Source organism: Bufo bufo, chromosome 3 (genome assembly GCF_905171765.1).
Source record: "Bufo bufo chromosome 3, aBufBuf1.1, whole genome shotgun sequence".
Lineage (NCBI taxonomy): Eukaryota > Metazoa > Chordata > Amphibia > Anura > Bufonidae > Bufo > Bufo bufo.
In genome coordinates this window covers 219,382,477-219,407,860 of record NC_053391.1, presented here as the reverse complement: position 1 = coordinate 219,407,860, position 25,384 = coordinate 219,382,477, and the positions used below count along the sequence as shown (strand labels likewise).

The 25,384-nt window shown below is 46.7% G+C and overlaps 1 protein-coding gene across 1 annotated transcript in view; it reads right to left on the bottom strand.

The window, feature by feature from the left end:
• The window catches only part of EIF2D (eukaryotic translation initiation factor 2D), a 50,836-nt gene extending 26,643 nt beyond the window's left edge, over window positions 1–24,193 (bottom strand). Inside the window, exons 1-6 of the mRNA XM_040423951.1 lie at window positions 24,045–24,193; window positions 17,935–18,125; window positions 14,474–14,557; window positions 4,318–4,408; window positions 1,942–2,049; window positions 461–723 (exon numbers count right to left, since the gene is read on the bottom strand). Coding sequence (XP_040279885.1) covers window positions 461–723; window positions 1,942–2,049; window positions 4,318–4,408; window positions 14,474–14,557; window positions 17,935–18,125; window positions 24,045–24,100 — 793 coding nt within the window. The 5' untranslated portion in view covers window positions 24,101–24,193. The remainder of the gene's footprint in view (window positions 1–460; window positions 724–1,941; window positions 2,050–4,317; window positions 4,409–14,473; window positions 14,558–17,934; window positions 18,126–24,044) is intronic.
• Window positions 24,194–25,384: the final 1,191 nt, after the last annotated feature.

Here is a 25,384-nt window from a genome sequence, read left to right as displayed (position 1 = left end):
CGTCATAGGATCTAAATAGCGGAAGAAAACGCTTCAGTTTTGTCCCCATTAATTGTCAAGGGGGACAAAACTGAACGGAATGCACAAAAATTTATTCCATTCCGTTTTGTTTGGTTGCGCTCCCATCGCGGACAGAATAACACTGCAAGCAGCGTTTTTCTGTCTGCGATGTGGTGCGGAGCAAGACGGATTATTCCTGACACACAATGTAAGTCAGTGGGGATGGATCAGTTTTCTCTGACAAAAGAAAACGGATCCGTCCCCCATTGATTTTCAATGGTGTTCATGACGGATCGGCAACAGAAGACATAATACAACCGGATCCGTTCATGACAGATGCATGCAGTTGTATTATAGTAACGGAAGCGTTTTTGCAAAAAACGCTAATGTGAAAGTAGCCTAAGCCACAACCGCTGTTCAGATATAGCCCGTGTGGACCAGGGGAAGGGAAAATGGTTACCTTGTGGAGATTGGTGACAATCTTCAGAGTCCTGTGTTTCATGTCTCTCATCATCTGCTGCCAGGTCTTCACCCTCGTGACATGCTGCAGCTGCTACTTCAACCAGGTACAAATTTTCCAGTTGTGTTTCAGGTATGGATGTTTCTAATACCGAATTGTGAGAGAGTAACTGTTCCTCCTGCTCTCCTTCACATGCAGCCTCTGTCTCCATGGGAGTAATGACCGCAGTAATGACTGGAGGGCCTGATTTGTCACCAGAAGCCCTGCCATAACAGCATGTCAATAATAAAATTATTGTGCACATAAAAGGCGGCCAGAATCATGCTTCATCCACAACATTTCCCTTATTACATTTCCTAAGACTTTCTGAACAGATAGAACTGAACGACTTTGGACTACAGCACACACTGTGGGTAAAGGGGATACAGCCAACTTACTAACATAAAGGAGTCGAAATTATTAACTCAGTTTTGCAGGAGTCTGGACCACAAGACTTTCTACACCACCTCTTTACTGGAGTAAGGCTACTTTCACACTGGCGTTTTGGTTTCCGTTTGTGAGATCCGTTCAGGGCTCTCACAAGCGGTCCAAAACGGATCAGGTTTGCCCTTATTGCATTCTGAATGGATAAGGATCTACTCAGAATGTCTCAGTTTGCCTCCATTCCGCTTTGGTGTCCGTCTGACGAAACTGAGCCAAACGGATCCGTTCTGACACACAATCTAAGTCAATGGGGACGGATCCGTTTTCACTGACACAATATGGCACAATAGAAAACGGATCCATCCCCCATTGACTTTCAATGGTGTTCAAGACGGATCCGTCTTGGCTATGTTAAAGATAAAAAAACGGATCTGAATGGATGCATGCGGTTGTATTATCTGAACGGATGCGTTTGTGCAGAACCATGACGGATCCGCACCAAACGCGAGTGTGAAAGTAGTGAAAACAGTGTGACACTTTTTGAGATTTTTGAAAAAGTCATAGTTGCTAACTCTGGTTTGAATCTGCATGACGGGCTAATCACTCCCACTTTCCCACTCATGCTTCCAAACTGGAGTGAGTGGAGTAAAAATGCAAAATGTTGCTTTTTGTTTTGCACAAAGAAACCTAAAAAGTCTCAATCCTCTATTCTGCAGTGCAGGGCGTGATAAATTCCTCCCATAGACTTCAGAAGTTCTGCGCTGCTTTCTCTTTTTCTTAAGCCACAAGCCCTTGCCATCCATGTCCATTGCAGTCCTAAAAATGGCTGATGATGGAGGAACCCAACCAACAGTGTCTATCATTGTAACGTACTGTTTCTGCACTACATTACTGGTCATCCAGGACCAAGGTCCAGGAAGGACACTGGTGCAGGAGCAGTGCCAATCCATCTAAGTGTATATCATATTCAGATCAAACGCAAAACTAAATATCGCGCACAATCAATAACTGCTTTAGAGGAAAAATCTCTGGTTTAGAACAGATGTTTGCTTCCTTACCACAACTGATCTTTGTACGTGTGTAAAATATTGAAACCTTTGCCCTTCATTCCGGATGCCAACATCTCTCTTGTAGACATAGTGGCCACACCAACTGCTACAGGAGCCCTACACAAAAAAGGGAATAGAAATCAAATAGCCATGTGGTGACATTTGATACAGAAAACCCATGAAGGGCCACTGTTTAGCTCACAGATTTATACTGCACAGCTGTGCTACAGGCTGTGCAGGGAACTGTATCCTGCCCTTTTCACTTAAAGGGGTCCTCCTAAAATAAAGAAAATTAAAATTATTATAAGAATATTTCCAAATACCGGCTCGTTTTATTTGGGCAGCAATCATCAGGGAAAATAAAATGGCCGCTGTCCTATTAGTACACACAAATCCTGTCCTAATCACACAGGAGGACAAGTTACTTCACAACACTGAGCTAAAGAGCTGCCTCATCCTCTTCTTTGCTCTGCTTGTCAGGGATGATGATCCTGAATACAGATGATAAGAACTTCAGCTGAATCTCTGTGATAATGGAGTTTATAAGGAAACATGAAGTACTGAACAGACAGTGGTAATGGAGACTGCATACAAGTGCTGCTGCTCATTATCAGTGATGGCCAGTTCGCATTGTTCGCCTGCGAACATATGCGGGCTGCCATCTTTTTTCACAAGTCCGGTGAGGCACAGGTAAGCCCTTATCTGTGCCTGTGCCGCGAGCCGGTCTGAAAACAAATGCAGTCACCGGGAGCAGGCAGTTCCGAGAACAGCCCGATGAAGGCCCCCGGTGGCTGTTCTCGGAACTGCCTGCTCCCGCTGACCGCACTTGTTTTCAGACCGGCTCGCGCACAGGTAAGGGCTTACCTGTGCCTCGACGGACTTGTGAAAAAAGATGGCAGCCCGCATATGTTCGCGGGCGAACAATGCGAACTGGCCATCACTGCTCATTATCCACACTCCCACCTCCTCTTTGTACTTCATGTCTCCTCATGAACTCCATTCCTACCGAGATTCAGCTAAAGATCATATTAAATTGTAGTCAGGATCATAATCCGTGACAAGCAGAGCAGAGAGGAGGATAAGGCAGCTATTTAGCTCAGTGTTGTGAAGCAACATGTGCTGCTGTGATTAGGACAGGTTTTGTGTTTACTAATAGGACGGCGGCCATATTATTTCCCCTGATGATTTCTCCCTAGACAAAATGAGACATTATAACTAATGAAAGGTATTTGGGAATATATTTATAATAACGTAATATTTAAAAGGGGTTGTCTGGGTTCAGAGCTGAACCCAGACATAACATCTTCTTCACTCATTTAGCATGTCTGAGTGGAGCATCGGACCATCACGCAGGGCAAGGTCTGTTTTATTTACATCCTTACTATTCTAGGCAGAGGCTTCTGCCTAGCAGTGATCCCGGTGACATCGCTGGCACATATGGGCAATGTATAGCGCTGCCCTAGGCTCTAAAACAGCCTAGGGTAGTGCTATAGACCGCCCATTTGTACCAGTGACGTCATCAGGATCACTGCTAGGCGGAAGTCTCCATCTAGCATACCTATGTAAAGCCCGGTACGTCACCGGCAGTAAAGAAAACAGACCTTTCCCTGCGCTATGCAGTAAGAAATGCTCCACCCAGACATGCTAAATGAGTGAAGAAGAGGTTATGTCTGGGTTCAGCTCTGAATCCAGACAAGCCCTTTAAGTATTTTCATTTTTTCTTAATTTCATTAATTTCTTAATTGTCAGAGAACCCCTTGAAACGGTGCTGTGCTGAAGTTCCCTTGCACAGCAGATAGCTGCAGGAGAAATTTTAGGAGTGATAGTGCAGAATCAGCCCATTTATTCTCAGGATGGCTGGGGGCTCCAAGGGACAGACTCCAAAGTTTGATCAATAATGTTTAAAGTATATCTCCAGGTACAAATGTAAAATGATATGCTGCAATACTGCAAAGCAGCAGCACAGGCACCCACGCTCCACACTCCTATAGTTGACTGTATACCTCCATCAGCAGGAAGTCTCCACCTTCTGCTTCCATTGTAATCTATAGCAGTTTTGCTGCAGAGACTCTCTGCTGGCTGCAGATGCTCAGCGGACACCGCACAGGGCAGGAGTGTGCAGCATGCTGCTGGAGTTCATTGTAAAGTCACAGCTTGACGTAGGTTTTGCATTTTTTGCTGACTGAACTTTATGAAATGTGTCAACTGACTATATAACTCTTGCTTCCACTACAGCGTCATTTTTCCCGCTAATAATATAATTGGTTAAATCGTGGACATATTTCAGTACATCAGGACAGGAATAAGTGTACTATGCAACTGTGACATTTATTCACACAAGTCTTGCACATGGACACACATATCCAATATACATTTGGACTATACCTGCTCCCCACTAAATTGACTGCACACAGTTGGCCCCGCTGTACCTCTGGGAGACCTGTAGATGGCACCACAATTCCTGGCAGCATCAGATCTGGAGGAGAAATAAATACAGCACATGAATCATGCGATAGGAAACTTTCTCCGGGTAATGACATCCAGCACAGGGATAGTGACTTCATTATTGCTTACTCCAGTAAAGATGATTTTCACTTGCCGTGCCTAGTGACAAACTGAATGTGTCATCATGTCATCATCATACATGTGTTCAGTGAGCAGGTATGTTCTGTGCATGAACAGCAAGTCCAGATAGAATACACTAGCTTTCGTCCTACATGCAGAAAAAAGCGCCATACTTCAAGGAGCTTTTTATGATTTCTTTCCAGCAATCACATCAAAGACTCTGAAATAACACACATGTAAACCCCATGATCATAGGACGAGCCGTGTTGTATGCAAGTCTGTGGATGATGCACTTATATAGATTTATGACTTGTCCCATCACCCTGAACACCACAGTCCAGATTATCTCCACCAGACATAGCAGCCAGAACTGCGGCATTGAATTCTTACGGCTGCGGAGACCCCTATAGGCACAATAATAATAGTCATCATCCAGCAGATGGTATACTTGTAGGAAGGGTCAAGACAACTTAGATCTACAGTTTTGACATTTATTTTAGGTCCACTTGCTCTTTAAGGAAACAATTTAACCAGATCTGGTGTTACAGTTAGATCAGAAGGAGTGAAAGGGTTAATAGAAACCAAAATGCAAGCAGGAGATAACAAGGTCAGGCTAGAAATAGCATGAAGCAGGTGCCCACTGTATTCCAGCACATAGTCTGGGCTACATCCATTTTTATCAGTTGCAAATAGAAAGCCCCACTTCATGCAGACAAGCAAATACAATCTGTGTTCTAGAGGGCCCGTCACCTCTCCTGACATGTCTAGTTCACCAACTACTTACATTCCCCATGGAACAATTCTGGAATATCTATTCTTAAACCATACATTTATTATTTGGCATCACCCCTTTAAGGGATTTTCTGGGATTGCCATTGCGTTTAACAGATACGTTAATGTATTTGTTTACCCTATGCTTTTCTGTTCTAACTTGGACTCTCTTGACCGGTTTTAACCATGTAAACAAATTCGTCTGGTTGGTTTCCATCCTGTATGTAGCACTTCCTGTATCCAACCAAACCCATGATGCACTTCTCCTTTCTCTGCCACAGCTCCAGCACCTCCCCTAACACCGCCCAGCTAGTTTATAGCTCCTCCCACCCGCTAGTTACATAGACACTCCCCTATCAACGCCCAGCTAGTTTATAGCTCCTCCCACCCGCTAGTTACAGACACTCCTCTATTACTGCCCCTAACACCGCCCAGCTAGTTTATAGCTCCTCCCACCCGCTAGTTACATAGACACTCCCCTATCACTGCCCCTAACAACGCCCAGCTAGTTTATAGCTCCTCCCACCCGCTAGTTACATAGACACTCCTCTATCACTACCCCTATCACCGCCCAGCTAGTTTATAGCTCCTCCCACCCGCTAGTTACATAGACACTCCCCTATCACTACCCCTAACACCGCCTAGCTAGTTTATAGCTCCTCCCACCTGCTAGTTACATAGACACTCCTCTATCACTACCCCTATCACCGCCCAGCTAGTTTATAGCTCCTCCCACCTGCTAGTTACATAGACACTCCTCTATCACTGCCCCTATCACCGCCCAGCTAGTTTATAGCTCCTCCCACCTGCTAGTTACATAGACACTCCCCTAACACATACATAGACACTCACCGATCACAGCCCCTAAGGGTACTTTCACACTAGCATGATGCGGTATTATGTCAGTCCAAAATTCCGGAACACTTGCCAGAATGCAATTTCCCATTTTTCCCATTGACATGCATTAATGCCGGATCCGGCCCCGAGTGTTGTGGCAAAACGGATCCGGCATTGCGGTCTGCGCATGCTCAGACTGCAAAAAAATGTGAAAAAAATAAATGCCGGATCCGTTTTCCCGGATGACACCAGAGAGACGGATCCAGCATTTCAATGCATTTGTCATACGGATCAGGATCCTGATCAGTCTGACAAAAGCCATCAGTTTGCATGCGTTTTGACGGATCCGGCAGGCAGTTCCGGCGACGAACTGCATGCCGGAATCCTCTGCCGCAAGTGTGAAAGTACCCTTACACCCGGCTAGTTTATAGCTCCTCCCACCCAGCAAACTACATAGATACTCACAGTATCGGACTGGGGTACCTAGGGCCCACCAGTAAAATGTATTTTTGGGGCCCACCACACGGATACATTCAGATATTACCTGCTCACACAGCAGCAAGATGCTACTAGATGATTGAATATGGGGACTGCAGTAACTTTGAGAAGGTAGGTCCTGGGGAAAAGAGGACACTGACCAGCTTTCCTCTATACCTAGAAGTCATCTCAGCTCTGATCGTGTCTATAATAATATACTGGGAGTTTCTTTAATAATCTATCAGGTTTTTTATATGAACATAGGCTGGTTGAGGTGCTGTACATTGACTATATGTATGTAGTGCAGTAAGTCTACTGTGTTATGTGCCACTTGTGCAGGGGGTGGGAGACTAGGGGCCCACTGGGGGATTCACCTGTACCCCTGTGGAGCAGTCCGAGCCTGGACACCCACCTATCACAGACCCTAACAATGCTCAGCTAGTTTATAGCTCCTCCTACCCAGCTAGTTACATAGACACTCCCCTATCACTGCCCCTAACACCGCCCAGCTAGTTTATAGCTCCTCCCACCCGCTAGTTACATAGACACTCCTCTATCACTGCCCCTAACACCGCCCAGCTACTTTATAGCTCCTCCCACCCGCTAGTTACATAGACACTCCTCTATCACTGCCCCTAACACCGCCCAGCTACTTTATAGCTCCTCCCACCCGCTAGTTACATAGACACTCCTCTATCACTGCCCCTAACACCGCCCAGCTACTTTATAGCTCCTCCCATCCGCTAGTTACATAGACACTCCCCTATCACTGCCCCTAACACCGCCTAGCTAGTTTATAGCTCCTCCCACCCGCTAGTTACATAGACACTCCCCTATCACTGCCCCTAACACCCAGCTAGTTTATAGCTCCTCCCACCAGCTAGTTACATAGACACTCCCCTATCACTGCCCCTAACAACTCCCAGCTAGTTTATAGCTCCTCCCACCAGCTAGTTACCTCCCCTATTACTGCCCCTGTTGCTGCTCTAACACGCCCCTGAACACAGCATCACAGGAAATAAGAGCGAGCTGCATGGACATGGTCATGTGACCACAGCCCAGAACAGAAGATAGGACAAAAACAAAATGCATTATAAAATCACAGCTACCTTCATAAATGATCATTTTAAAGGATGGTTGAAGCAAACCAGAAAATCCCTTTAAGGACCAAGCCAAAGTTGGCAGCAATGCTTTTGCTTTTCTCATCCCCGCATTCCAAAAACGTCAACACAGACCGATGTAAATTTTTTGTTCGATGAGTTGTATTTTTTATTGACACTATTTAATGTCTCACAAAAGTTATTGACAACCTCTAAAAATGTGGGGGGTGGGGGAATACAATTCCAGAATTTATTTGGAGTTTTGTTTTTATACCGTTCACTATATGATTACAGCAATACCAGTTTTTGTTTCACTACTTTCAAAGAAGTTAAAAAATTACCTTTAGTCAGCTTTCTACAGGGTGAGCTGTAGTGTCCATTGGCACCGCTTTGGGGAACATACAACATTTTTGTTCAATTTTTTGGGGAGGCGAGGTGACCAAAAAACAGCAATTCTGATACTGGGTACTTTTTCTCATTTTTAATGTTGCTGGGTCTGTATGACCACTCAGGTGGTATGGTCACGATTACGTGCAGTCTCTGAAGGGTTAGAAGTCGGAGACCCAGTTATCTCCAGCCTGGACTGTAAGGCTCAATTCACACGTCCGCAATTCTGTTCCGCATTTTGCGGACCCATTCATTTCTATGGGGCCGCACTATGTGCTGCCCGGGTCCGCAATTCCGTTCCCGAAAAAATAGAACATGTCCTATTCTTGTCCGCAATTGAGGACAAGATTAGGCATTTTCTATTATAGTGCCGGCGATGTGCGATCCGCAAAACACACACACGGATGTGTGAATAGACCCTTACAGGTGGTTGTCAGCTGTATAACTCAGACTGCATTCTCTCCTTTGCGATCTATGACATACATATACATTATTTATCTTTAAAGGGATTCTCCAGTCCCATAATACTGCAAACGCTGCATATTTTTGCCCTGTCAGAATTTTCTTTCCCCTGTTCTCAGCATCACCGCATACGGGCAGGATGCCGACATGCAGAACTTCCTGTTTTCAAACCCAGCATGCTTTGCTCTGTAATGTGTATCAGGGCTTGCTCCAGCTGCCACATGGTTCCCTATGCAGTAGTCACACCTCCACCACGTTAGTTGGGGAAAGCAAGACCTGTGAAACATTACAGAGCAAAGCATGCAGAGTTTGGTCAGCAAACCTAATAGGAAGCTGAGGAAAGAAGCCATGAATGCAGTGATGCAGAGAACAGGGAAAGGAAAGTCCCGAAATAAGACACAAAAAACACTCTTCATTCAGGATATGGCTACTTTCACACATCAGTATCTGCCCCATTATTTGACAAAATCCCAGAGTGAAATCTAAACACCGTATAAGGGCTCGTTCACACAAACTTTTTTTGCGTTCCGTATACGGAACCATTTATTTCAATGGTTCCACAAAAAAACGAAATGTACTCCGTAGGCATTTTGTTTCCATATTTCCGTTCCGTTGAAAGATAGAACATGTCCTATTATTGCCCGCAAATCACGTTCCGTGGCTCCATTCAAGTCAATGGGTCCGCAAAAAAATTAAAATAAGGCATCATGCACACGACCGTTGTGTGCATCCGTGGCCTTGTGCCGTTTTCCGTTTCTTTTCGCGGACCCATTGACTTTCAATGGGTCCATGGAAAAATCGGAAAATGCACCGTTTTGCAGCCGAGACCGTGATCCGTGTATCCTGTCCGTCAAAAAAATATGACCTGTCCTATTTTTTTGACGGACAACGGTTCACGGACCCATTCAAGTCAATGGGTCCGTGAAAGAACACGGATGCACACAAGATTGGCATCCGTGTCCGTGATCGTAGGTTACTTTTATACAGACGGATCCGAAGATCCGTCTGCATAAATGCTTTTTCAGAGCTGAGTTTTTCACTTCGTGAAAACTCAGAACCGACAGTATATTCTAACACAGAGGCGTTCCCATGGTGATGGGGACGCTTCAGGTTAGAATATACTAAAAGAACTGTGTACATGACTGCCCCCTGCTGATAGGTCATGTCACTTACCAGTAGGAGGAGCTCCCGGCCGAACGCAGACATCGCAGCTCGCAGGTAAGTATAATGGTTCTACAAATTGCTAAGTAACCATGGCAACCGGGACTGCAGTAGCGTCCTGGTTGCCATGGTTACCGATCGGAGGCCCAGCGATTAAACTGGGACTCCGATCGGTACTCTCCGCTGCCACCAATGATAGGGGGGAGATTTTAATTAGGAGGGGGAGGGAGGGTAGAATGCCCACTGGCCACCAACGAGTTAACTACAGGGGAGGGAGGGGGGGGGCCCACTGGCCACCAACGAGTTAACTACAGGGGAGGGAGGGGGGCCGGCCGCACTGGCCACCAATGAGTTAACTACAGGGGAGGGGGGGGCCCACTGGCCACCAATGAGTTAACTACAGGGGAGGCCCACTGGCCACCAACGAGTTAACTACAGGGGAGGGAGGGGGGGGGCCCACTGGCCACCAACGAGTTAACTACAGGGGAGGGAGGGGGGCCGGCCGCACTGGCCACCAATGAGTTAACTACAGGGGAGGGGGGGGCCCACTGGCCACCAATGAGTTAACTACAGGGGAGGGGGGGGCCCACTGGCCACCAATGAGTTAACTACAGGGGAGGGGGGGCCCACTGGCCACCAACGAGTTAACTACAGGGGAGGCCCACTGGCCACCAACGAGTTAACCACAGGGGAGGGAGGGGGGGGCCCACTGGCCACCAACGAGTTAACTACAGGGGAGGGAGGGAGGGGGGCCGGCCGCACTGGCCACCAATGAGTTAACTACAGGGGAGGGGGGGGCCCACTGGCCACCAATGAGTTAACTACAGGGGAGGGAGGGGGGGCCGGCCACACTGGCCACCAATGTGTTAACTACGGGGGGGGGGGGGGGCTGCCCCCTGCTGCCTGGCAGCACCTGCCAGGCAGCAGGGGGGAGTCATGTACACAGTTCTTTTAGTATATTCTAACTTGAAGCGTCCCCATCACCATGGGAACGCCTCTGTGTTAGAATATACTGTCGGATTTGAGTTTCACGATGTAACTCAAATCCGACGGTATATTCTAACATAGAGGCGTTCCCATGGTGATGGGGACGCTTCAAGTTAAAATATACCATCAGATTGGAGAAAACTCAGATACGATGGTATATTAACTCCTGACTTTACATTGAAAGTCAATGGGGGACGGATCCGTTTGAAATTGCACCATATTGTGTCAACGTCAAACGGATCCGTCCCCATTGACTTGCATTGTAATACAGGACGGATCTGTTTGGCTCCGCACGGCAAGGCGGACACCAAAACGACTTTTTTTTCATGTCCGTGGATCCTCCAAAAATCAAGGAAGACCCACGGACGAAAAAACGGTCACGGATCACGGAAAAATGGAACCCGTTTTGCGGACCGCAAAAAAATACGGTCGTGTGCATGAGGCCTAACACATACGGAATGTACTCCGTATGTCTTCCGTATCCGTTCCGTTTTTGCGGAACGATCTATTGAAAATTTTATGTCCAGCCCAATTTTTTCTATGCAATTACTGTATACTGTATATGATATGAATAAAAATAGAGGGGCACTCTCTAAAGCAATGGGAACAGTGGATATTGGTACATAAGAATTTTATTGGCATCTCTAAATATGTAGTTCAGCGTTAATATTCAATTGATTCACAGTGTAAATTACATATATATATATATATATATATATAGCAGCATAGATGGTAAAATGTGCATGCTCAAACACCATTGTGAATAAATATACGGATAAAACGCAATTGGCATTCAACAATAAAAGGTAGCAATCCAACAGTAAAAGTCAATCAATAAAATCGATAGAAACTTTGCATCCGAAAATATCAAAAAGGTTCTTTAAAAGCTCTGGATATCCACAGATAGTAATAACAGTCCAGTCTCGACTATTTAAAACTCCAGTCTCAGGTATCGATTAATAGCACTCCGATATTAAATCTCGATTAATTTGTAGCTATACACAGAGTGGCGTCCCACCCCTTAGCCTGAGAAAGCGGCGTCCCGCTGTAATTTTCAAAATGCGATCGCTTAAATTTCTAAGACAGTTCGATCTTACCAGGAGGATTTTCGACAAAGATCTCCTACCCTGGTCAACTGTTCTAACCCCGAAACGCGTTTGGTAAACGGACTCCCGCATTTGGGATTGAGACTCTTGATCGATTTTGGAGGTGAAAACTTTAATATTGCTAAGACCCTGAGAACGCCCGCTGTAGGAGGTCTTTGCTGGACAAGGGAAGCTTACCTTCAGCGAGATCACGTGAACTTCCGGCGCTGGCGTGGGATTCTTTCGAGGAACAAACAGCCCTCGGGACCGAAGCACCGATACATTCAACAGGTGCATCGAGACGAGGGTAGGAGATCTTTGTCGAAAATCCTCCGGGTAAGATCGAACTGTCTTAGAAATTTAAGCGATCGCATTTTGAAAATTACAGCGGGACGCCGCTGTCTCAGGCTAAGGGGTGGGACGCCACTCTGTGTATAGCTACAAATTAATCGAGATTTAATATCGGAGTGCTGTTAATCGAGACCTGAGACTGGAGTTTTAAATAGTCGAGACTGGACTGTTATTACTATCTGTGGATATCCAGAGCTTTTAAAGAAACTTTTTGATATTTTCGGATGCTAAGTTTCTATCGATTTTATTGATTGACTTTTACTGTTGGATTGCTACCTTTTATTGTTAAATGCCAATTGCGTTTTATCCGTATATTTATTCACAATGGTGTTTTAGCATGCACATTTTACCATCTATGCTGCTATATATATGTAATTTACACTGTGAATCAATTGAATATTAACGCTGAACTACATATTTTAGAGATGCCAATAAAATTCTTATGTACCAATATCCACTGTTCCCATTGCTTTAGAGAGTGCCCCTCTATTTATATATTATAACCCTTTTTCAGACTTGGTGATCTGCAAGTTGGTGCACCTCACGTTGTTCCCTGATCATTCTAGTGCGACATATTCCCTTTTATCAAAATATATACTGTACATGCCATACTGAAAAACGGAACGGAACCACTACTGAAAAAAAAAAATAATGAAAAAACGGATCCGAAAAAAACGGCACACAAAACACTGAAAAAGGCATACGGTCGTGTGAGCAAGCCCTAAAGGAAACAAATTCAATCAATGTTTTGGACTCGCTCCAAGTTGCCAAATACCGACTGTAATACTGAGGTGTGAAAGCTGCCTATTAGTGGAAGGTCCCACCCTAGGCATCCTCCACCAGCACCACCTTTTGACGCCTGTCTAATGGACAAATATGAGGATTCTATTTTAGGAGTACTCCTTTAAGGGTAATGTCCAGTGCAGAAAACACGCTCGTGTGGACACTGCTTTCACAGGACCACATGGGTTAACTGATTTGTACTGCCATAATGCTGTCAGTATAATTCAGTAGATGCATCCTATAGATGGCAGACTATCTAGACTTGCACCAGATTCATCAGGCTGGATGACTCTGACAACTACTGGATGGCTTACTTTGAGAGAGAATTTTATGCAAGAGTTGTGCCGAAATTTTTATGCAAAATTGCGCACCTACTTTCTAAGCCACATCCGCTTGTCAAGCATGTTGGAAAAAAGTGTTGAAACCCCAGATGCGCCAACCTGCACCACTTCTTTAGACAGACACCTTAGTGTCGTCCCTTGCAAGTGATGAAATGTTGGTATCTTCTGGCATTATCTTTCAGTGGAGTCGCCATAACTTCATCCTCTGAAGTCCCAACATAACAAATGGTCTGATGGCTTATGGGAAAAACAAATGACAATTTCCTGGAAGCTCAGCACTCCAGATGCCCCCAGTAACTGGTAAAACTGCCTGTGTATCTGTACAGCTTCCATTATTTCCATGAATGATGGCTCTATGGGGACAAACTGGACTCATCAGAATGCCGCACAAATAGAAAGGAAATGTGAAGCAGTTGACAACCGCAACAGATCCATATCCATTTTCCAAAAGCCGGCACAAGCAAGAATACCGCCATGCAAATTGCTGCTATGAGCAATTACCTCACTTTTCCTTTTGCAATACTTTTAGTATGACGGCCTCTTGTTAGAAACGACTTCTTGCTTAAAGCAGACTACACTGAAGACTGAACACAATTTTACATGAAAGGGTTTGTCTCACGTCAGCAAATAGCTTCCTCTACATAAAAAATTCTAAGACAAGCCACTTACTAATGTACTGTTATTATCCATATTGCTTCTGTTGCTGGCTGGATCCATTTTTCCATCACATTATACACTGCTCGTTTTCATGGTTAGGACCACCCTGCAATCCAGCAGCGGTGGCCGTGCTTGCACAATATAGGTAAAATCAGTAGCCTGTGTGTGCTCCCACGGTCCCGGCCACCAAATAGGCCAGTGATTTTTCCTATAGTGTGCACGCATGACCACCGCTTATGGATTGCAGGGTGGTCGTATCCATAGAAACGAGCAGTGTATAATGTAATGGAAAAATGAATCCAGACAGCAAAGGAGGCAATATGGAGAATCACAATACATTAGTAAGTGCCTTGTATTAAGTTCCTCTACATGATAAATGCCACTTACTGAAGTGAGGCAACCCCTTTGATGCCTAATAATTTAGGGAATTGCCCTTCACATTCCCAGTCAGGGTGTATCTGTCTGATAACAAGACCTTGTCTGGAAATCATGGCACTAACGGTTGTCACATTCACATTCATTCTGCATGTTACTCCAGATCATTGTCTAGGGACATGAAACAATACATATCCATTACCTGCTCCTCCAGCCATTTTTTCAAGCACCGGTGGCCAAGTGGTAAAAGCGGGGAGAAGATCTGGAAAGGTCCATAGAGTGTACACTGCAGAAACAAACAGATTGAAGATTCACAATGCAGGATACTCATCACTGACGCTTGCTGTAGGTCAAAGCTCTCTTCTTTCAGTGCCCACAGCTGTGTGCCAGCTTTCACCTCTAATGCATGTGGATGGGGTTGTTGGAACCCTGTTCACATGCTCTGGAAAGAAAACTAGCAGATATTTGTCCACGTTGTGGAAAACCTTCATCCGTGAGAAGAATGAACATGTTAATTTTCTTGGGCATTCTGCACAGAATATCCGTTGATTGGCCCCACTGAACTGGACTAACCCACATCCGTCACAGAAATCCATGTGTTAGGCCTAAGGGCTCATGCACACGACCGTATGCCCTCCGAGACATGCGGTCCGTGAGCGGGCCATATGTACCGGAGCGGTATACATCGTGTGCACAGGAGCGCACAGCATCATAGTTTACTGTGATACTGTGCGCATCGGGCTGCATGATCTTATGAGTGCAGGACAGTAGTCCCGCAGGCGGCCCGATGCGCACAGTATCGTAGTAACCTATGATGCTGTGCGCTCCCGTGCGCACGATGTATACCGCTCCGGGACATATGGCCCGCTCACGGACCGCATGTCTCGGAGGGCATGAGCCCTTATGCACACAGTCAGTGATTTCCATCAGTGATTATTAGCCAGAACCAGAAGTGGATCCTACAAAGAGAAGGTATAATGGAGAGATCTGCTCCTGTTCTGTATTTTTGAAACGCACCTGCTTTGGGCTCACAATCACTGACCTAACACTGACTGTGTTCTTTTTCAGATGCTTAGAAACATCCGTTGATGTGAGACCATAGTAAAGGCATCTAGTGGTGGTCCACTACTGTCTCCTCTTAGATATAAGAAGACATGTCTGATTTTTCCACAGGGAATACTGAACATGCTTGTTTCACCAGAATATAAAATCCATGCAGAATACCTTTATACTGCGGTGTTCGCGGGCACTAGAGGTAAAGGAAGGATTCAGAGAGACATATACTGTAGGACTTAAAAGCTGAATTCCAGGATTCTACAAGTGATGGCCTGTCTTATTGGTGGTGGTCCGACACCCATCAGTTCCGGTGCCGTAGCTACACTCCTCCATCTGCTGCATAGTGAATGGAGCCAGTTTCCCCCCAGCAGCGCTGCACTACGAAGTGGACACAGCTGATGGGCGGGGGTGAGGAATGTTGGACCCCTGCCAATAGATAGTGATGGGCTATCGTGAGGATAGAACATAAGTTGTAACATCTTGGAACACCCCTTTAAGGCCTCTTCACATAGGCTGGGACAATTGTCAGGAGTGAGCGTAGTTCGTAGAACATTCTCGCTCATCGGTGATCACATCTTTTATGCGGCACATCGTTGTTTGCAGGCAGCAGATCGTCTGTGTAAACGGCGCTGGGCTGCCGGCAAACAATGAATCGGTATGGGGACAAGCGATCGCAGTGGTGACCATTCATTCCCATACAGAGGAGATATTGCTCCATGTGAATGCAGCTATAATAACTGCTCAAAGATTAGGCAAATACTGGGACCAAATGGTTGGGAGTCTGGGAATCGGCCTGTGCAAGAAGGACATTCGTGCCTATACAAAAAGCTCTGCCCTAAATCTCCTATTCCCATATGAAATAAAGCAATAAGAGGCAGGAAGGGTGCGGCAGTGCTAGTATATTGTAATCATATACACACCTTTATTTCCTAACTCTAAATTCATTAACATGGGTGACACAGCGACTACTTACAGCTATCTGCCAAAATGCCACAATAACACTGATCTACTGCCTCATACACACAACCCTATCCAAACTGGGGTTCGCAATTTACTGAGACTGTCTGTGTTGCATCCGTATTTTCTGCGGACCCATTGATTTCAATGGGTCCATGGTCTGTGTTTTGCGGCCAAGTATAGGACATGTTCTATCTTTTTACGTAATGGACATACGGATGCTTTCCGCATCTGTATGTCCGTTATGCAAAAAGATAGAATATGTCCTCAAAATGCTGACCACGGACCCATTTAAGTCAACGGGTCAGCAAAACAAATGCAGATGGCACACGGACCGCATCCGTATTTGGTGGTCGTGTGTGTGTGAGGCCTAATGCTGATAAATATATATAGTTGCGTAAAAAACATAGTTACCTGCAAAAAGGGACATTTATGATATGCTATAGCCTCCGTTGACTGTGAGGATTGGCCTGATGGATATATAAATATAGGGGTAGCACAGTGGCTAGCACTGGTGGTGCAGTGCAGCGCTGGGGTCCTAGGTTCGAATCCGACCAAGGACAACTCCAAGCATGGAGCTCGTATGTTCTCCCCGTGTTTCCCACACTCCAAAGACATACTGATAGGGAACTTAGATTGTGAGCCCCATTGGGGACAGTAATGTCTGTAGAGCGCTGCGGAATATGTCAGTGCTATACCGTAAGGGCGTAAAATAAATAAAAATATATTTAAAAAATTATATTAATGGCCAGCAGTCCGGTAGTCCATCAGAGCCTCGACAAGAAAAATAAGTGTGTTAATAGGTGATGATGCCTTATGTAACCCTTTCATAATTCCCATGCACTTTAATGACATCAGCACTATGTAGTCAGAGAAATCCAAAGATTTCACAAGCTATACGGAGCTGAGTTTGACAGGAAAAGCTCACCGTCATGCATCTGCCCTCCAGCCTTGGATACAACTCACGGCCACATAAGCATTACAAAGCAGTGCATTAGCATACCATGGCCAGGGGACATTTTGTAATAGGCCGGGTACATGGGGCTCTGTCAAAATGTTCTCACCTATACTAGGGTATGATCAGCGCAGCAAAATGTATGTACCCATATCCTGAAGAGAGACACTTGATCACATGATGCAGCAAGTTCTAAGCAGACTATTGCAAAGGCTGGCTATACATAGGAGGCACCCTCGGCAGAATCCTCACGGCCCCCTTATACGTGAATGTGCCACTGCCAAAGCCGCCATGCACATAACCGTAATTTGGTCCAATCCATATTTTCTGAGGATCGGATGCCGTCCACATCCATGTGTCTGTTCCGCCGTCCGGCAAGAAACAAATTAAACATGTCCTATTCTTGCCCATTTTGCAGACAAGAATAGCAGTTTTTAACGGGAAATTGCAGAATGCACGCAATGGAAAACAGATACAGTTGTGTGCACGAGGCATTATCCTGCTGTGAGCAAAAGGATTGGTTATGTGGAAATCTAACAGTCACCACTGTAGAACCATGGGTCACTTTCCTTATCTGCAATACATTTATAGATACCCTTAATATGGCAGATTTATCAGAACTTGTTCAAGGAAAAGTAGCCATGAGCCGATAAGGTGGCTGGTGTGCGGCATAGTAGATGGAAAGTCCTTCTTACCTGTTGGATAAAGATTTCTCTCCAACTCAAACCAGATGGGATTCTTGCTGTGGACGTAGATGGACAGGGACTCGCCCTTGTGAGCGTACACCTTTACAACATTCAGCTCTTCTTTGGGCGGCATTAGGTCAGACAGGTTGTCGGTGCTCAGTGCAGGGAACGATGAGCCGGCGTCGGCTCGCAGCTTTCTCCTGTTAAAAACCACATGGCATTTAACTCCCTAACACACAGCAAAATCGGAAAAAATGGCCTGAAAGTGTCACTTTTTTACCCTAGCTTTTGAATTTAAGTTTCAAATAGACATAGTTGTCACACAACTCAGGAGCAGTAAGTGCACTTTAAGCCCTTCGGCCTCTTTCAGATGAGTGTGTCCTGTGGGGAAATCACGCTTCGTGTATGAGCGCGAATCACCGTTCTGGACACTGCACGGCATTATACCGATTTATAATTCTGTGTGTCTCTGAATGACATAATGCGGTCAGTATAATTCAGTAGATACTGTGTCATATTTTTTTTTGTGTAGCTGTATGAGATCTTGAATTTTAAGGAACAATTTGTCGTTTTTGTAGGAACCAATTTGGGATGCATATGTTTACAATGTATTAACGTATAACAAATTGACATTTTTTTTGGGGGGGGGGGGGCAGCAATTTTAACATTTTTTTCTTTAATTTATTCATAACATGAAGGGTTAATGTCCCACTCCATTGCCAAGAACTTATCCAGTTATGATCCAGTGTACGGCAGATCTAGGACGGTTGTTACACCAATCAGCCAAACCCTGTCTGGTCAACCTATCTGCGAGCCTGGATTCCAAGCCAATCAGTGTCCAATCCCAGAGCCAGGCGGGGATTTAAAAGGGTAGAGAAAGTTATACCCTACCCACAGAATCAGTAGGGGTTCTAACTCTAGGACTCCCACGGATAACGAGAATGGGCGTCCCATACCCCATGGAGACACCTGAAATGGACATCATCACTCCTCATTTCTATGGTAGCGTTATAGATAGCCGAGTACAGCTCTCGCCAATCTGCAGCACTCCCATAGAAATAAATGAAGTGGAAAACGCATGGCATCTGCACCTGCTTCCGAATGCCATGCGTTTTTCACTGAAGCCTCATTCACTTCTATGGGGCCAGGACTGTGTGAAAAAACGCAGAATATAGAACATGCTGCGCTTTTCATGCAACGCAGAACTGTACACCGATACATTTAAAAGAAGGGTTCAGGGTTCAGTGCGGGTGCTAAGCGTTCACGTCACGCATTGCACCCGCGCGGAAAACTCTCTTGTGTGAAAGGGGCCTTAGACTCTATGGTTCCATTCTGGATTAACCCTTTGTCTACTGATTTGGCTCCTACCGTCTCTCCTGGCTTTGACTCTGGCTTGTGCTTCTCTGCTACCTGGCATCTTATAGGTCTGCTATCTGTGGGCTTGCCCCTGCTTTCCGACACCTTACTCAGCAGAGGTAACCTGCTTTCCTAGCACCCAATTTCAACATTAAACCAGGGCAGCAGATGGTGCTGTGTAAACAGTGATCTGCTGCCCAGAAACAATGAATATGTATGAGGTGTTTACCAGAAATGACTGGTCAGGTAAGTGACCCAGCAGTTTACAGGATCCTCAGTTGGGACACGATAAAAGGGATGACAGGTTTCCTTTAAGGAGCCAAGAAAAGTTTACATCTACTCAAATGGGTTTCTCCATGTTATACAGTGATGGAATATCTCTAGAAAATTGCTGGGGATCTGATCTCTGAGGCCCCTACTGTTCATAAGAATGAAGGGACCCTGCTTCTCCTCTCGTCTGTTGTTCCCCTGACCACAGCTATACATGAAACCACAATGCGGACCCATTCAAATGGCTGTCAGCAGTGCAGGGAAAACTGAAAAGGGAACCCAATACTTCCACCAGTGCTGGTGTCCAGAGGATTTCATGCACATAAATCCGCAGTGCTTCAGTCACATGTGAATGCACCCTTAGGCCTCATGCACATGACTGTATGCATTTAATACTCACAAAATATGGATACCGGCCGTGTGCATCCAGCACTTTCCTCAGTCCCTATACAGAAAAGCCAGACAAGTAAAGGACGTGTTCTATCATTTGTGGAGCGGCCACATGGATGCCATCCGTGTGCTATCTGCATTTTTTGCGGTCCTATAGAAATGAATGTCCAAAACCGCCCAAAAAAAATGTCGTGTGCATGTGGCCTTAGGGCTCATTCACACGACCGTATAAATACCGTAAGTCCGCAATTTAGCAAAACGAGTGCGGACCCATTCATTTCAATGGGGCAGCAAAAGATGTGGACAGCACACCGCTCGCTGTGCGCATCTGTAGTTCCGTTCCGCTGAAATGTGCATTAGGTCAGTTTTATGGTTGGATTTCCCAGACTGAACACTGCTCCTCTAACCCGAACTCACAGCATCATAATGACTTCTGATTCTAAAAGTTCCTGTCTGACCATAAGTCTACTGACGGTACTCACTTAAAGGGGTTGTCCGGGTTCAGAGCTGAACCTGGACATCCCTCCATTTTCACCCAGGCAGCCCCCCTGACTTGAGCATCGGAGCAGTTCATGCTCCGACGCTCTCCTTTGCCCTGCGCTAAGCCCGGTGACGTCAGCGGCACTGATGGGCGGGATTTAGCGCTGCCCTATCCAGTAAAACGGCTAGGGCAGCGCTAAAGCCCGCCCATCAGAGCCGGTGACGTCACCGAACACACTGCAGGGCAGAAGTGTTATGATAAACAAAAGAGCCAGTGCCCTGCGTGATCGCCGCGAGCTCGCGCATGCACAGTGCCAGCATAGTGTTCCTTCCCTGTGCTGGTATCAGCTTCAGGGAAGGAACTGCGCAAGCTCGCGCACAGCAAGACTATGCCAATCTGACTTTGTGAGCAAGGAGGAGATTCCTGGATACAGGTGGTGCTGGGCTCCTTCACAAGGGGGCGTGGCTGGGCTCCAGAACGGCTAGTACAGCCCCTTGGGCTCCTTACCAGGCTGATTTACATATATATGAAATCATTTTTTACACTCAATAAAACCACTCAGAGATATGGGACAGGTATATTGTGGACATGCTAGCGGCGATCTAGCCGTGCATGTCCGCATCTCTATAGGGTAAAAGGAGGTGACAGAATCCCTTTAAGGCCATGAGCTCTGTACAGGAGACCCCGTGGTCAGGCAGGAATATCCAGCATTATAAATCATAATGATGCTGTGACATGGGATAAGAGGGGAAGTTCTGTCCAGGAAACGCAGCCATCGCACAAAGTGCGTTGCCCGGACTAAACATGCTCATGTGCAAATGGCCTCATGGTGGTTTCAAACTAAGGCCACGTTCACATACCAGATTCTGTGCCAAAAAGCTGCTCGGTTTATATCGGCAACTACCCCAACAGAGAAAATGCCCTTTTTTTTGGGCACAGTCACTGCTTTAATGGGGTTGTGCAGCCAGTACACATGGACGACCAATTGGTCATTAATATCTGATGGGTGGACGTCTGACACCCGGCCCACCCGCCGATCTGCTGGTTGAAGTGAAGGCCCCATACATGTGAGCACTACTCCCTCTTCAGGATTACACTGCACGTCGTCTTGGATGCTAGCCTAATTACAAATACTTGTATGGGATGAGCACTTGTAATTATACTGCACCGCCAGCGACACGATGTGCAGTGTAATAAGCGCTGCCTCCTCTTCAAACTGATCGGTGGGGTGCCAGGTGTCGGACCTCCACCCAATACAAACAGGCTGCACTAACCCTTTAATACTGATGACCTATCCTCAGGAAAGGTAATCAATATCAGATCAGCAGGAGTCCGACACCCGGCTGTATGAAGGGAAGGCACTGTGCGTGCACGTGTCGACATAGCAGCAGTGACACGTGCCTTACCTTCATATAGCTGATCGGCAGGGGACCCTTGTGTCGGACCCCCGCTGATCTGATATATCCTGAGGATAGGTCATCGATATTAAAAGATCTGAGAACACCTTTAATGGCCATACGCCCTTTGGTGTCAACTGGACCTAAGTCAGTTTTTTTTTTAGCAAAGTTTGGAGTGGCATTTTAAGAGACTTCAGTTGCGTTTTTTGTTTTTAATGCCAGCATGCTTGGGGGGTGTCAGACATTCTCCTACAGACTTCTCTATAACAAATCTAGATAAATGATAACAATACAACAGCCATCCCCAAAAAAGCTAGTAAAAACGGGCGGCTTTCACTGCTGTGGTGTGGGGGAGGGGAGAAGCCTATATGCCAGAGAAGAGGGGGGAGAAATACCCATCCTCTAAGGCCATATGTACTATAGGAGGGGAGCCGTGCGTGGAGGGGAGAAGCCTATATGTCAGAGAAGAGGGGTGAGAAATACCCATCCTCTGAGGCCATATATACTATAGGAGGGGAGCCGTGCGTGGAGGGGAGAAGCCTATATGTCAGAGAAGAGGGGTGAGAAATACCCATCCTCTGAGGCCATATATACTATAGGAGTGGAGCCGTGCGTGGAGGGGAGAAGCCTATATGTCAGAGAAGAGGGGGGAGAAATACCCATCCTCTGAGGCCATATATACTATAGGAGTGGAGCCGTGCGGGGAGGGGAGAAGCCTATATGTCAGAGAAGAGGGGGGAGAAATACCCATCCTCTGAGGCCATATATACTATAGGAGTGGAGCCGTGCGGGGAGGGGAGAAGCCTATATGCCAGAGAAGAGGGGTGAGAAATACCCATCCTCTGAGGCCATATGTACTATAGGAGGGGAGCCGTGCGGGGAGGGGAGAAGCCTATATGCCAGAGAAGAGGGGGGAGAAATACCCATCCTCTGAGGCCATATGTACTATAGGAGGGGAGCCGTGCGGGGAGGGGAGAAGCCTATATGTCAGAGAAGAGGGGGGAGAAATACCCATCCTCTGAGGCCATATATACTATAGGAGGGGAGCCGTGCGGGGAGGGGAGAACCCATATGCCAGAGAAAAGGGGGGAGAAATACCCATCCTCTAAGGCCATATATACTATAGGAGGGGAGCCGTGCGCGGAGGGGAGAAGCCTATATGTCAGAGAAGAGGGGGGAGAAATACCCATCCTCTGAGGCCATATATACTATAGGAGTGGAGCTGTGCGCGGAGGGGAGAAGCCTATATGTCAGAGAAGAGGGGGGAGAAATACCCATCCTCTGAGGCCATATATACTATAGGAGGGGAGCCGTGCGCGGAGGGGAGAAGCCTATATGCCAGAGAAGAGGGGGGAGAAATACCCATCCTCTGAGGCCATATATACTATAGGAGTGGAGCCGTGCGCGGAGGGGAGAAGCCTATATGTCAGAGAAGAGGGGTGAGAAATACCCATCCTCTGAGGCCATATATACTATAGGAGTGGAGCCGTGCGCGGAGGGGAGAAGCCTATATGTCAGAGAAGAGGGGGGAGAAATACCCATCCTCTGAGGCCATATGTACTATAGGAGGGGAGCCGTGCGGGGAGGGGAGAAGCCTATATGCCAGAGAAGAGGGGGGAGAAATACCCATCCTCTGAGGCCATATGTACTATAGGAGGGGAGCCGTGCGGGGAGGGGAGAACCCATATGCCAGAGAAGAGGGGGGAGAAATACCCATCCTCTGAGGCCATATGTACTATAGGAGGGGAGCCGTGCGCGGAGGGGAGAAGCCTATATGTCAGAGAAGAGGGGTGAGAAATACCCATCCTCTGAGGCCATATATACTATAGGAGGGGAGCCGTGCGCGGAGGGGAGAAGCCTATATGTCAGAGAAGAGGGGGGAGAAATACCCATCCTCTGAGGCCATATATACTATAGGAGGGGAGCCGTGCGCGGAGGGGAGAAGCCTATATGTCAGAGAAGAGGGGTGAGAAATACCCATCCTCTGAGGACATATGTACTATAGGAGGGGAGCCGTGCGGGGAGGGGAGAAGCCTATATGTCAGAGAAGAGGGGTGAGAAATACCCATCCTCTGAGGCCATATATACTATAGGAGTGGAGCCGTGCGGGGAGGGGAGAAGCCTATATGTCAGAGAAGAGGGGTGAGAAATACCCATCCTCTGAGGACATATGTACTATAGGAGGGGAGCCGTGCGCGGAGGGGAGCCATAGTGGCGCTCGTCACCTGTCCGAGCCTTTCATGGCCGTGTTGGACTTCACTTTGAAGGGCTTGGCGAACATGACTGAAGTCTACTATGAAGACCGCGACAAGAAGCAGGATGGACCGGTGTCCACAGGCAGCATGAATCATTCCTTGGGGGCCGCCATGTTTGGTCCGTCCCTCAATGCTGTTCCCCTGGAAACACGGTCCACCCGGAACTACTAGTCAGCTGTTGTGGTGACGTACTAGGAAGCTGTGCTGTATACTATTATATATGACAGACTGTGAGCCAGAGAGAGCCCCGGGGTTGTCCCATCTGGACATCACACCCTTTAATGTGCTGAGGTGATTGTGAGGTGTCCTGCCACCATCAGTGGAGAAGCCAGACAGATAATTTTTTTATTTTGTTTGATTAGTCATTTATACATTTGTGACAGTAGACAAAGAATGGACATGTTGTCTGCATTGTCCCTGGAAATTTTTTCGAAAATATGATTTTTCAAGAGCAGGCGTTGATGCAAATTGTACCCGCAAAGCAGTCTCATTCTTCAGATGCCCCCAGACAATAGGTTATATGCTAAAAGTCCCAATGTGAAACATTCATCTGTTGGGCTTTGTTCACATTGTCGTCCTCCGTCAGCAGTTCTGCCACTTCACAAGAAAAAAAGCAACATGCAGCACAATTCTTTAGATCGAAACAACGAAACCCCTTCAGAGCTGATGTCAGTCAGTAGGGTCCATGGAGTGACATGCCAAGATGCAGATGTGAAGAGACTAGCCCATGGAGATAGCACTGCTAACTTAGCGCTAAGTACACATTGGCACCAAAATAGGCAAACTGAGCGCTAGCAAATTTACCTAGAATCATCGTCAGGCAAGATGAATCCAAATACACAGAAATATTTTATCATGACTGGTATCATTTTTCTCTTAAGCTACCACCTGCTTCCATAGATTTATTAATGTGTCACAGACTAAGGCCCCCTGCACACGAACGTGTGCACCCCGTGGTCATGCGGGCCGCAATGCACGAACACAGTCCGTGGGCCAGCGGATCGCGGACCCATTCACTTGAATGGGTCTGCGATCCGGCCATTCCGCAAAAAGATAGGACATGTTCTATCTTTTTGCGGAACGGAAGTACGGGACGAAACCCCACGGAAGCACTCCGTAGTGCTTCCGTAGGGTTCTGTTCCGCACCATTCCGCACCTCCGGATTTGCGGACTAATTCAAGTGAATAGATCCGCATCCGTGATGCGGAATGCCCACGGAACGGCACCCGTGTATTGCGGATCCGCAAATGCGGCAACGGGAAGCATGCGGTTCGTGTGCAGGGGGCCCAAAGGCGGGTTTACATGTCCCC